At 41.4% G+C, this 13158-nt stretch overlaps 1 protein-coding gene across 1 annotated transcript in view; it reads right to left on the minus strand.

The window, feature by feature from the left end:
- ERCC6 (ERCC excision repair 6, chromatin remodeling factor) overlaps nt 1-13158 on the minus strand; it is a 99147-nt gene that overhangs the window by 66757 nt on the left and 19232 nt on the right. Inside the window, exons 5-6 of the mRNA XM_019502572.1 lie at nt 10703-11438; nt 319-447 (exon numbers count right to left, since the gene is read on the minus strand). Of these exons, the coding sequence (XP_019358117.1) occupies nt 319-447; nt 10703-11438 (865 nt within the window). The remainder of the gene's footprint in view (nt 1-318; nt 448-10702; nt 11439-13158) is intronic.

Genomic DNA, 13158 nt, shown 5'->3' on the forward strand with positions numbered 1-13158 from the left:
GCCCAAGCCCCATTCCTCCCCTCACTTCCATGGGCCTCAATCTGCAGCCCCCCCAATGCCCTTTCGTATCCTACCAAGCCCCCCACCCCCAACAGACTTACCAGCCAGATGCTGCTCTCCAAGCTGCCTGGCTGCATATTGGCAATTGGATTGGTATTGGCCAATATGGCTTGTTAATAATCAGCCATCGGTATTGGCCCGAAGAATCTTTATCGGGGCACTGCTACAGCCAACTACTATCTATTTGTGAACAACACCCAAGCTGTACAATAATATAACAACAACCAAAAAAAATTATATACATATAAAAATACATACTTAAAAAGCTTTTTAAAGAGGAATCCTGGTACTCTGAAACCCTCTTCAAATTCAGCATCACTTTCATCTGAATCTTCTTCTGCCATCCGACGTTCCTCTTTGTCCTTCAATCGCTGTTTATTCCACCTCCTACCAAGACATTAAGAATCACCATGTAATCATTGTGGTTATAAGATATAACATGAAAAACTAAATTGATCTATGCAGAAAGGAGAAACTTAGAATAAATTAGGAAAAAAAAGTGCTTGGAGTTCCCACTCCCAAAAATAATATAGTTTTTGCATACTATTTCGCACAAATTTATCCTAAAACACCTAACAAACTTAAAATAATCCATTACGGGCACAATGTTATAGTTACTTAGTTGTGTTCTACAGTTCAGAAATACAAAGGGTGGCATGCATACATCTTAAAATTGCTTCTGCATAAGCACTTCAAGTATTTAACTTCAGGAGCATGTTTAATAATGTTTTTCTACAAACTTAGATCTACAAGTAGAATGGAGTCAAAAGGCAAAATTTTCAAAAGCAATTGTGCAGCATTAAATGAACAATTTAAGCTTTTAAAAGTCAACAGAATTTTGGCACTGAAGTCTTTCTTGCAAAAATATTACCCCTGAAATATTCTTTATGTCTATTTCAGCTCACCAGAAAAATCTCATGACACCCAATAAATTTATACACAAGGTCCACTTTGCTGACTAATGAAACAGTTGTCTTTAGGGCTGCTTTAGTTGTTTAACAGCTACTGTTTAGGGGAGAAACAGAACATCATAATGATTTCAGTGCGTTTCCAGGTAGGCAGTACTAAAGTTGAAATTCAGACAGATCTAGGGGGTTATGACTTTCATGATTATGAAAAAGTGCCAAAGAATCTGAATTGTCCAAACGATTAAAAAAATAAATCTTATTCAAAATAAGGACCTCCAAAAGCAATATTCTGTCTCCCAGGGCACGTTTACATGTGCATTAAGCTATAACCTGTAATAACTGGTACTAAATGTGCTGTAACTGGCACCACTGGTCAGTAGCGCTGGCACACATCTTTTATGTGATGCTAATGTGCAGTAGAGTAATTCTAGTATTAGAATACTACAAAACTAATTCTAATAGAATTAATCTACTACACTTCTAGTGTCTCATGTAGACATGCCCCCATTCCTTGGAAGTCTCCCATACAAGTACTATAAGAACCAATCACATTAAACTCATGCACTCTGACAGAATTTCTACATGAGGTGATATAGCTATGGGACAGATGGAAAATGTGCCACCACGCTTCTGTTCTAGAGACACAGCATAAAAGGAGTCATCAATATTTAAGTTAATGAAAGGTTGCCACATACTATAAGAAACAGAGGATGAAATAAGTATTTTCTTATAGCTATTTTTAAACTGCTTAGCCATAGTTTATGCCTGCATAAATTCCACTTCCTACATGCATTTCCCCACCCCCAAAAAGACAAATATTCTATTTCTCAATATTTAAGTGAGTATCACTACTTAATCCTTTGCAAAAGTTATAAGTTGGAAGGATAGAATCAAATAAATACTATGATGTCCTATAAAAGGAAGTGGATGCGACACGATTTGAGGGCTGTAGGCAAACAAAGTGAAAGATGATGGACTGTTTCAGATGGTTCAAGCTGTTTTAAACAGTGGCAACAGAATGAAAATAAGAAAGGGAAAATTTTGGCCAAGTACCAGAATAAAGTATATAACCATCCCTCACAGTAACAGCTATTAAGATGTGGAGCCATGTTCCAGGTGAAATGTTGAAAGCTTCATCTTAAATCATTTACACCAATATTGAAGAAACCACCAAAGAATACATCCTCTAGAACAGGGGTAGCCAAGTGCCACAGGTAGCCTGTGTTTGTGGCACATGGCTGATCGGGAGGGGGCAGGCAATGCAGGAGTGGACAGGGCAGGAAGCAGAGCAAGAGATCAGGCAGGGAACACGTGGCAGGAAGCAAAGGACATAAGGCACTCAGCACAGGGCTGGGAGCAGAAAGCAGTGGTAGATTAGGCAAAGGAGGGGAATTGGAATGTCACTCGGGAAGAGTATACAGTATGGCCAATTTGTGGCACACTTGCCAAAAAGATTGGCCCCCACTGCTCTAGAACAACCCTGCAGTGGTTCACTGGGGGAGGGCTCAACAGGAATAAACAGTTTGTGACAGACCCCGTTACTACGAGACAAATATTACAGCTGAACAAACAACATTTTCCCTTTGCTAAGTTCTGAGCTCTTGAGGTTTACTATTATGAAAAGTTACATAAATACATTTTAGTTAGCTTAGGCTCCCTCTGTTGGCTGGACAGTTGTAACACAGAAAAAAAAAAAAGTTAATGCAAGACAATGGATTCATGTAGCTTCTGTTTTTTTGGCCTAATTGCTCCGCATCAGCATGAAGGAATTAAAATGTCTTTAGGAGGTGAAGCACATTTACATAGCTGTTGCAAAAAGTATTCTTTCCTGCTTCCTATTCCATAACTTTTCATTTTTATTAAACATTTCAGTTGATATGGTAGATGGTATGTATTGCATTTCAAGAATCAGATTCCCAAACTTTGGAAGCCATTTTGGCAGTGAGGGGTTTTGTTCATACAATGGCTGAGCAGGGGGGAGAAACGGCAGTAGCAGCACTGGGGGAAAAGGATGGGAGAAACTTGTGGCTTGGACCCATGCTACCCCATGTGCCCAGCCCCATGTGCCCTCTAGTGAATGGGACCACAATATCCAGCCCTTGGGACTCTCCATTCATTTGGACACATGGAAAAAAGGGAGCGGTAATTAATGCTGCCAAGTTTTCAGGCTGGTTGGGAGCTCTGTGGGTCTGATGACATGGCTCCGTGGGCTAGATCTGCCCCATGAGCTGGGTGCTGAACATCCCAACTTTAAAGAGATGGAAGAACAGTTCATGTCACTTAATTCTAGAATAACATACATGTGATGGAAAAATTCATTACTCTACAGGCAATGCCTTACAAGGATGACTAAGCAATAAAAGAAATAGAGACATAATTCTATTATTACTATAGTATAGAATGCTATGGTGACCTTTTGGAGAAATCTCTTCTTTTAAGTTATCAAGGGTCACTGCCCCAGGCATGGCCTCAATCTGTAAGGGCAGCAGCAAAGTCATATCAAGCAGTTAAATCTTTCTTCATATGGACTAAATTCAGATACTAAGCTCATTTTCTACTTATTGCAATACCCAAGGAAGACATTCTGCAACTGAGGCACAGTAATAAGCACAATCTGATTTTTTAAACTATACTCAGGAACCAAGCTGAGTGTTTAATATAGTTTGCATTTGTGTAGCACAATATGTTTTCTATTTTAGACAGCTAAGAATCCCTTACAGATTACTCTAATTTGCTAAATTGAGACATTCAGTTTTACTTTTCCAATCTGACTTTTTATGGTCTACATGGATGGATTTAATTGGCATGTCCTAGCAGATGAAATACATGCAGTTAGTAGCATAAGCCTTGGTTAGTAAATTAAGACCGATGCAGACAATTATGCACTTGTGCTTAGAATGAAAGGTGTACTCAGAGTGTGAACCAGAATACATCTTCATTTGTGTCTTAAGTTTCTCATTTTAAAGAGCAGACAGGATGCTCTAAGAGAAGGTCTTCAAGGAAAGAGAATGTTTTATCCTTAGTTTATGTCTCTGAGATTATCAAGTATTTGAGTCACTGAATCTGTCAGAGGAAGAGAGGTGAAACATAAAAGCTGACGTGGCCAGAGAGCACAAAAATTAATTCCTCAAATGTCTCATATGTTTGGTTGAGTTCTTTGGACCCAAAAGTTCTGGATACCTCCATGAGTATAAAAGCCTGCGCCTGACAGATAAAATGACTTTGGGTCACTTTTGAAGGGAAACTTGGAAAATTAATTTCAAAAGTGTATGCCTGTTGATAGAAGAAAGATCTTTTCATTCATTCTCTAAGACCTTTCATGGCATGAAAAACAATGTTTTTTCAAAATCCAAAGGTGTCTACTTGATAAGAGACTGACAGATGCATTATGTTGGCATAGATATGCAAGTAACTTAACACTTGCTTGTACCTGTAGTATCTTTTGATCATGGGTAAAGAAAACAAAACGTGTTTTCCATTCACAAGCAACAAAATCTTCAAGTTCATCATTCTTGTCTTCACCCTACCATTATAAAGGAAGGAAGGCAGCCATTTAGGACTATGCAGGCCTGATGTTAGACATCTCTATCTTAAAAAAGCTGTAGCTGAAGTACAATGAACTAAAACTAAACGCACACGAACAACAAGGTTGTAAATGGGGGAAATTACACTTGAGAACTTCAGCAACAAAATAGAGTCCTTTCTTCATATCAGGCCATAAATATCTTTTCTGCTGATGAAGGAGAGGATAACAAAAATGTATTTTTATGCATTCCACTTAAAGTGTACCTAAGTCTACATGTTACCCCATTTAGAAACAGCCAGTTACATACATTTGCAGCCTCTGTTGCCCTCATCCTCTCTTCTACTGTTTACTACTCTTGCTTGTTATGCCTCATTTTAAATTAGATTTTTACCTTCTAGCTGGAATAATATTTCCCTAGGAGTCTGTAGAATAACAAGGCATCAGATCCTGACAGGGGTCTTCGGATACTACTCTAAACACATCAGGGCGGGACCCAACAAATTTGTAATTTTGCCAAATCCAGATAAGGCTTGTGAAATCCTCAGAAAAAACCCCCACCAAAAATAAAACGGTGGCTCCCCAGAGGGAGCCAGCAGTTCTCAGCATACCGCAGCAGCCCACCTGGGTGGAAAAGGGGGCGAAGGGCCGGGGGAAGAGGGCTGTCCATTTCAAGGGCTGCCGGCACGATGGCTGCTACCCCCACTGCCAGTTAGCGACAAGGGTTGCTTTGCATGTGGCCCTTCCCTTCTCCACCAATTGGTAGCACGGGGCAGGGCTGCATGAGCAACAGCCCATGCAGCCAATCAGTGGAGAGGGGTGGGGCCAATAAGAGGCGTGGGGGGAGGTTGCCATACTCCACCTGTGAAATGGCTGCCTGGGCCCATGTTTCGCTTGAGAAAATCAGGGGGTCAGCCCTTGTGAATTAGGTAGGTCCCTACACAAGCCAATAAGCCTCCAGATGGAGGCTGCAAGCTGTTCTAGTTTCCAGTGACAGCCACTAGAGGAAAACACAACCACAGCCAGTGTCTTTCTGACATGGTCTCTAGTTCTAGACATTGGCTGATATTACCATAGTTTGCTAATCATCAGGCTTTAAAAACATTATACTAAATTACCCTTTATTTGGTGCTTAGCATAAAATTACCATTCAGTTGAAGGATCCTAAAGGTTTTTCCCCCCTCAACTCGAGAATAAAACTTACTGTTATCTCATTCAGTCACTTATACCAAAACTAAAAACTGACATGAAACAAGACATAAATATAAGCAGATGACAGCATTTATAAGGCAGTCTTAATATGTTTCTTAATTCACTGCTTTTTACTTTCTAGTTGCATTTCCATAATGAAGATTACCTGGGGGTGTCAGTAAAAACATCAATGTGGACAGCTGCAGTTTAACAACCACAATAACTGAAGCGATGAAATTTTTAAGAGATGTAGTGTTTTGGTAGCAATTATAGTTATTGATATTTCTAAAATTCATTTAGGCTTTTATTGCAACTTTAGCAACTGAAAGAAATGTAGTCTGTGATACGACTTTGCTAAGGATAAATTGTCACAATCTTAACATTATTAAAAAACCTGTTTGAATGAATTTAAACTGTGAATCATATTAAAACTTTCAATCAAAATAAATTACTCTTGATGAAAACACTGAATTAAAAATGATTTAATATTGGCTTAATTTAATGGGAAGAGTACAGCTTTGTTCAATAAAATAGTAAATATTTTACAGATTAATACAATTATTAATTCTTCATTGCATCCAACAGAAAAGGCATCTCTCAGACCTTATGGGCACCACTCAGATTAATCCCTTGCTGAAATACCTATACAAGATAATTATGTAATTAATAGGTGGTTTTACTTTGAAAAATAACCAACACATGATTCTACTGTTTCTTATCTACTCCAGCAACCCAGATCTGAAGAAAAAGCTAGGTTGATTTGTTCTGGTTGTCTTCTTTAGCTGAGGCCTCTACAGTTAGAATTTATTTAATCATTTGTCCCTGAGCCATCATCAGCAGACACCATTTTCCCTCAAGGCTTGGTTTTCCTCCCTTGGGAATGAGGGGAGAGAGAGGCTGCCATAGACAGTTAGTTGTACTTCTTAACCGCTGCTTGGTTTCTTTGACAGCATGTTGCACTCAAAGCCCTAAATCAGGGGGTGGCAACACATGCCCTGTCAAGCCAATGCATCTGCCTAGCAGAGCCAGAGGACCTGGACTCTGCCCAGGGCAGGGCAGCAAGGACCCCCAGGTAAACCATGGGCAGGAAGGACCTCTGTTATAACTTGACAGTGAGCAGCTATACCCACAATGCTGTAGCTTCTCCCTGCCACCCCCTTCCCCTTGCTGACACACGGGTGCATCTTCGAGCAGGTGGAGAACAGAGCCAGGGCTAGGCAGCTTCCAGCTATGTATGCACTGCAGCAAGGAGGCTGGAAGAATCGGAGTTAGATCTTGACCTCAGTGAGGTCACAGGGAATCATCCCCCCTGCTGACATATCACCACTCAGCCCCTACTTAAGTCTTTACTTCCTGGGGGCTATAACTCCACCTCTGTCAGCCCATCCCACATGAACAATCTGACACCCGTTTCCACCTCTCTCTCCTGAAAATCTTTAAGTGTTTAGTGATCTTTTCATTCCCAAGCCCAGCAGCACAAATCTTGCAACTTTGCTTACACCCAAGTGGCATATTCACAGTTTAATAGCTCAGAAATTGCTGCTTCATTATGACCTTAAAATGTTGTCTAAATGGAGACACTCTGCTTACTACTGGCTCCTCAACAACAGCACTACTAAAATCAGTAAAAGCATACAGTAGGCCAGTGAGGCAAACATTTTTGGCAGGTGTGCCACAAATTAAGCCCCACGCCCTCCGAGTGCCACTCTGATCCCCTTTCCCTGCCTAATTCACCATTCTGCTCCCTACTTCCTGCCCTGCACTCTGTATGATCTGCTTTTTTCTGCTCCTTGCTTTATGCTCCATGCCTTATTTTGCTGCTTTATTTTCTGTCTCCTGGCCTATCTGCTGCTGTGGTGCCTATCCCTCTCCGTTATGCTGTGCGCCACATGTACCATGTATACCTCAGGGCAACTACCCCTGTAGCAAGCATTCTTTAACTTAATACAGCTGGCCAGTAACCAGCACAACGTTCATAAATTCCAACACCATGCCCTGCTCTGCCCTGCAGCATCTTTATTTAGGCTCTTTTAGCCGCACTCCCTTTAAGAAAGGGGACAACTCCAAGTGGAACTGTAATACTGGAAGAAAATTAGTTTAACAGACTTCAAAATGCCTGATTTTTAATAAGTTATTCATGTACGCAGTTTGAAATAGCTATGTTATGCCAGAGTGTTAAAACTTTAGGTAAATTAATTTTAACCTCAAACTAATTAAACAATGTTAGTTGTACATACGCAGAAAATTCATTCGGCCCTCAAAGAGCAGCTGCTGCCATTTTGGGGAAGGGACTTTATTCTTATGCAATACATTGGTTAAATCCCTGCTTAATATGTAAAACTCAGTATTAACTATGGAATAGCAGCCAGGATTTCTCTAATAGTTTTGTTAATGATATTGGGTGGGGAGTGGGGGGAGGGGGCAGAATCCAGTCTTCTCTCCCACAGCTGTGATGGTTGGACTGCCAAGGCTGTGAAAAAATATTTCTCACTATAGCAAGTAGATGTGATCTTGAATACCTAGGAGTAGATCATTTGAGCAAGATGATGCCATTTTAATACAGTGAAACCTGTTTAGAATGGAATTGCACCAGACTGGGAAAAAGTTCTAGCTTAGACAGGTTTTATCTTATAGGAAGGACAGAGGCATCTACTGCCCCAGCTCTCTGATAGCCCACCCAGCAGTAACGGTCACTGCCAATCAGCTGATTGGCAGGACAAGGTACAGGGTGGCTCTATACATAGGGACCACTGAGAACAGCCCTAACCCTTGTGAGGCAGAGCGGCTACCCACGCTGCAGACGCCCTGGGGACAGTCTTGGTTGAACAGCAAAGGTAAAGGGCCAGCCTGTGCCCCCCAATCAGCTCCTGGTGCTGCTTGCAGAAACTCTCTCACCCTTCCTTCCCTACAAGTGGTCCCACAGACAAGGCAGCCTGCAAGTGCTGTTGCTCACCAATGGAGTGGCAATGGGGACAGGACAATACCAATGAACAGCCCAGAACTAGGCAGCAGCTCCCCAGTCCCAGGCAGAACAGACATTGGGCGCTTTAAGAAGTATGGCAGCAGCCCTGGGGCTGGGAAGCTACTATGCGGTCCTGGGGCTGCTGGCACACCCTTTAAAATGTGGGGCATGCAAGCATCCCAGGTCTAGGAAGTTGCTCCCAGTTCCCTGCCTGCTTGCATGCCAGACACTTTAGAGGGTGAGCCAGCAGCTCCAGGACTTCATACTAGCCCTTGTTTCTGGATGTCTGACAAAGGTTTTTGCACACCCTCAGTCAGCATCTGTTGCCAATATAGCTGCCCTGTTCCCATTACCACCCACTGCAGGTGGTAAGTAGGGGCAGCTCACAAATTGCCCCAGCCCCACTGCTACCAAGCAGTAGGGACAGGGTAGCTCTGATGGGCAGGGGGACAAGGCAGCCTCTCCCTCCTAGGGCAGCTTGCAGGCTACCCTTTCCCCACTGCTTTAAAAACTGAGGCAGGACAGCACTAAATGAACTGGGGCAGCTTGCAAGCTGCCTTGTTCCCACTCCTGCCAGGCAGCAAGAGAGAGTGCAGCCTACTGGGTCCCTGCTGCCACCAGCTACCAATGGGGATAGAAAAGCACAGAGGAGAAGGAGCAGCTTGCTGCTGCCCCACCCCAGCTGCCACAAAGCTCTCTATGGGACTGTGACACCTGTCTGAGAGGAAACCTGTAAAAGCCAGAAACACGTCAAACTTCCCTTCCATTTCTGCTTTAGACATCTGCCTTATACAGACTAAATCAGTCACTCTCAACCAGGGTGCTCAGAGATCCTTTGAAGGATGCCAGGACAGGTGAGGCGATAAGCAAAAAAATGCAGGATGATTCCTTACCTTTACTGCCCAGCCTCTTTGCAAAGAGGTAAGCACTGTAATATATAAATTATTTTTGAAATTGGCTGCCATTCAGTTCACAAAAGTAATGAAAGTGTGCCCCAAATCCAAAAAGTATGAAAAGTACTGGACAAAATATATATCACTTCCTATACAGCATACTAGAATCATGGAAGTTTTCTAGTTTAAGCAAACGTTTGGCTTTTACAGGTTTTACTGTATATGAGCCCTCGTGACTACAGTAACTGCATCAGAAAATACAAAATCAGAATCTCTTTGGTCAGTAATAATACTGACCATATATTGGAAAGTATCTTGCACATACATTTAAACAGTACTAAGTAAAAGAGCATGTGTATTTGATGGAAGGAGTTTCTCCAACTATCCTTATACACAAGAAATAAAAGGCTCCTTTTATTGGAAACCAGAGTTTCCCCAAGATGGAATTCTGTAAATTCCAACTTGTGGCATGACCCAACAGTTGCTACAGGATCCCATAAGTGAAAATGTACAGAAGTCACTCAAGGGAGAACAGAGGCTAACCTTTACCGAGCTAGTGCTAAGGCAAGCTTTGTTACAGACAATATTACTCTCTGTTATAAGGTGTGACTGCATATGCCAACAACTGATTTGACTGTGGAAAAAACAGTACAAAATCATCATATTCATTTGTGCTATTTCTTTGTGGACAGTAAAATCAAGGGCTTAGAACACAGGACTGGCAAATCAGTCGTACTGCCTTTTAACCTTAACTCTATCTGTGACTGAGAAACAAAAATGTCAGGCAAGTCATGCTCTCTCTGCCCTTGCTTTTTCTCTCTACCTGTAAACTGGGAAGAAGGACACTTACCCATTTTTGTAAAAAATATGAAATCCTTTAAAACACAACAGAAGAGAACAAAATTCTCTCAGAGTACTGAGACATGTACTGTCTTATTTTGGATGATTTTTGAGCACATTCAGAATCCTGGAAACTGAACATGAAGTAACAGTTACTTATTTCACAAAACCAGACTGCATAGTAGTAAGACATCCCTATTGGCTCAGTCTACTTTTACAATCACCTCCCCCACAACTAAATTCTTAAAAAATATATTTCGGGGATTTTGCCCTGTATGTCTAATGTAACCCCATAAAAGTTAATAAAAAACCTTCTTTGACTAACCTTAGCCTTTGTTTATAGCAATCTTCATCTCCATCATCTTTGCATCTTTTTATTCTGCGTTTTCCTATTTTGTTCTCTTCTTCCTCTTCCTCTGAACTTGGGAAGAAATCATCATCTTCAACTTCTTCCTTTAGGTCCTTCTTCAAAGATTTTCTTCTTCCTAGCAAAGTCTTGAGTTCATAATCAGAATCATCATCAGCATGAGAAAGTGCCTCTTCCTCCTGCTCTTCCTCTTCAGGGTTGAAAAGCTCTTCATCTGGCACATAGTCTGAATTTTCACTATCATCCCCATCATGAACTCTCATCTTCCCCTTGGCCTCAAGAGGTCTCTTTTCCTTTGGGATTCCTGACTTAGAATGGATCTGAAGAGCATGGTTCTGAAGTTTCTTCAAACGCTTTTTCACACACTTGTCTGTTGTTGAGAGGGGTCTAGTTTTGCCATTTTTCCCCTTTAGGGTTAATGTGGGCACTGCACACTGAATGTTCTTAGACTGTGCTTTCTTCTTTGCTCTTTTCTGAAAAGACAGCCTCTTCCTTTCGGATGACAATTTAGCTTGATCTGCTAAGTACTTCTCAAAATCAGATGCTTCAGTTAGCATTAGCCTGCGTGGCTTCTTTTCTGGCTTTTGAGGGACTTTAGTCCCAAAAGGGGTCATGTGGCCAGTGCGAATAAGCTCCTCCCATTCTGTTTCCTGAGCTGGCATAAGCATACTGCCAAGGGATGATGGACCAGGCTCTGCAAAGAGAGTTGGAACGGTCACTTCTCATCTGTAAACTCAATAACATGCTCTAAGTAATTTAATGTGGTTCCAACAGATAACTAGGTTTGTTTCACCTTTAAATGCAGGTTTTGGAAAACGGAAACAGAAGATCAAAATGGTGAGATACTCTGTGGTATGTACATAGCCATCTTTCCTCCCAAAGTGCTTTTTAAACTAGACTCATAGAGGAATTACTTCATCAACCATTGAAATGCAGTCACATCTGGAGTAAAGGACGTCAACAGCAAGGAACATAAATTATGAAAATATCCACCCCTGCAGGCTCAATCTCCAGGTATGTTCTGTGAAAGTAATGGATTAACACAGTGGTCACAAATCAGTGGATCTCAATCCACTGGTAGATCTCAGAACCTCTTGGAGTCAATCTTGAGGCTGGGGTGGGGAGCTGAGGGCTCCTGTGCATGCATGTGCATGCCCCAGCCCAGCAAGTCAGTCTGTGGGGGAGGGAAGGGGCAATGGCTAGATCGAGGCCCCCGCAGTGAGGGACAATGCCACAGAGGCAGGAGCAGCAGTAAGTTGAGCGGAGCCTCAGCCAGGTGGGGGAGTGGTGGTGGCACACGGCAGAACTTGGGTTTCTTTTAAATACCAAAGGTGATCTCCTACTTAAAAAGGTTGGAGACCACTGAACTAACAAAACCACCAATGTACTAATACCTTAACACACTTTCAGTTCATCAACCCTCAGCGTATATAACACTGAAAATCTCACACAGCATTAACTTCAGTCGTTTAATACTACAATTAAAAATGATTGGGATCCTTTCATCTGCCAGAGACAGTGGATGTTGCAGCATATGACATATATGGTTTGCAATGTTTCATGTGGCTGAATAGTCCAACCTGAGATTTGCATGATTTAGGACAGTGGCTACAAGTGTATATGATTGGGTGGCTGCGAAACTGTTTGCTTCCTATAGACTCTTGTTAGGGCAATATTACTGTTAAACTTGTAACTGGCCATTGTTGCTTCCCATTCAACAGAAAAGGGACACAATGACAGTATCTCTACAATACAACTATCCATATTCCAGCCTTCCCACTAGAAAGATAAAATTTATAACTCCAATCCTGTATGGTATACCTATCTATGGATCAGACCATAGGATTTAGGTTTACACCTTCATCCAGCATAGTACTTAAACATGCTTAAAAATTAAATGCGAGTTTTCTTTTTGAATGCAGTGGGAAACTGAACTTAAAGTTAAAAGTTAAACATGTGCTTAAGGGATTCCTGTTGGTAGTTGCAAAGTATAGAACTGAGTTTGTGCAGTCAGTGAAGTATTTTATTTACAGCTTTAATATATTCCAACTTGGCTCATAAGAGAACAAATCAAATCAATTGTATTTACTTATCCTACTCAAGGGATGATACCAACACATGCATTAAATGATACTATTTAGTTTAATTTATGGTTCTTCCCCCTGAATCTGGTGATTACACTCACTTATTGACTAAATTTGATAAACCATAGCTTTCAGAAGTTAAAACACAGTTCGAAAGATTTCAACATGACCAAGCTGCATTACCTTGTATCAAAGACCTGAGGGGTTCACTGCATTCATCAATGTAACAGCAGAGACCAGTGCCTGAGGTCCCTTCCAACCCTAATTTTCTATGATTCTATAAAAGCGGTAGTTCTTTGGAGTAAGAATGCACTTTTTTTTTTTTTTTTT

Source organism: Gavialis gangeticus, unplaced genomic scaffold (assembly GCF_001723915.1).
Source record: "Gavialis gangeticus isolate Ggan-Ray unplaced genomic scaffold, GavGan_comp1, whole genome shotgun sequence".
NCBI classification, from domain to species: domain Eukaryota; kingdom Metazoa; phylum Chordata; order Crocodylia; family Gavialidae; genus Gavialis; species Gavialis gangeticus.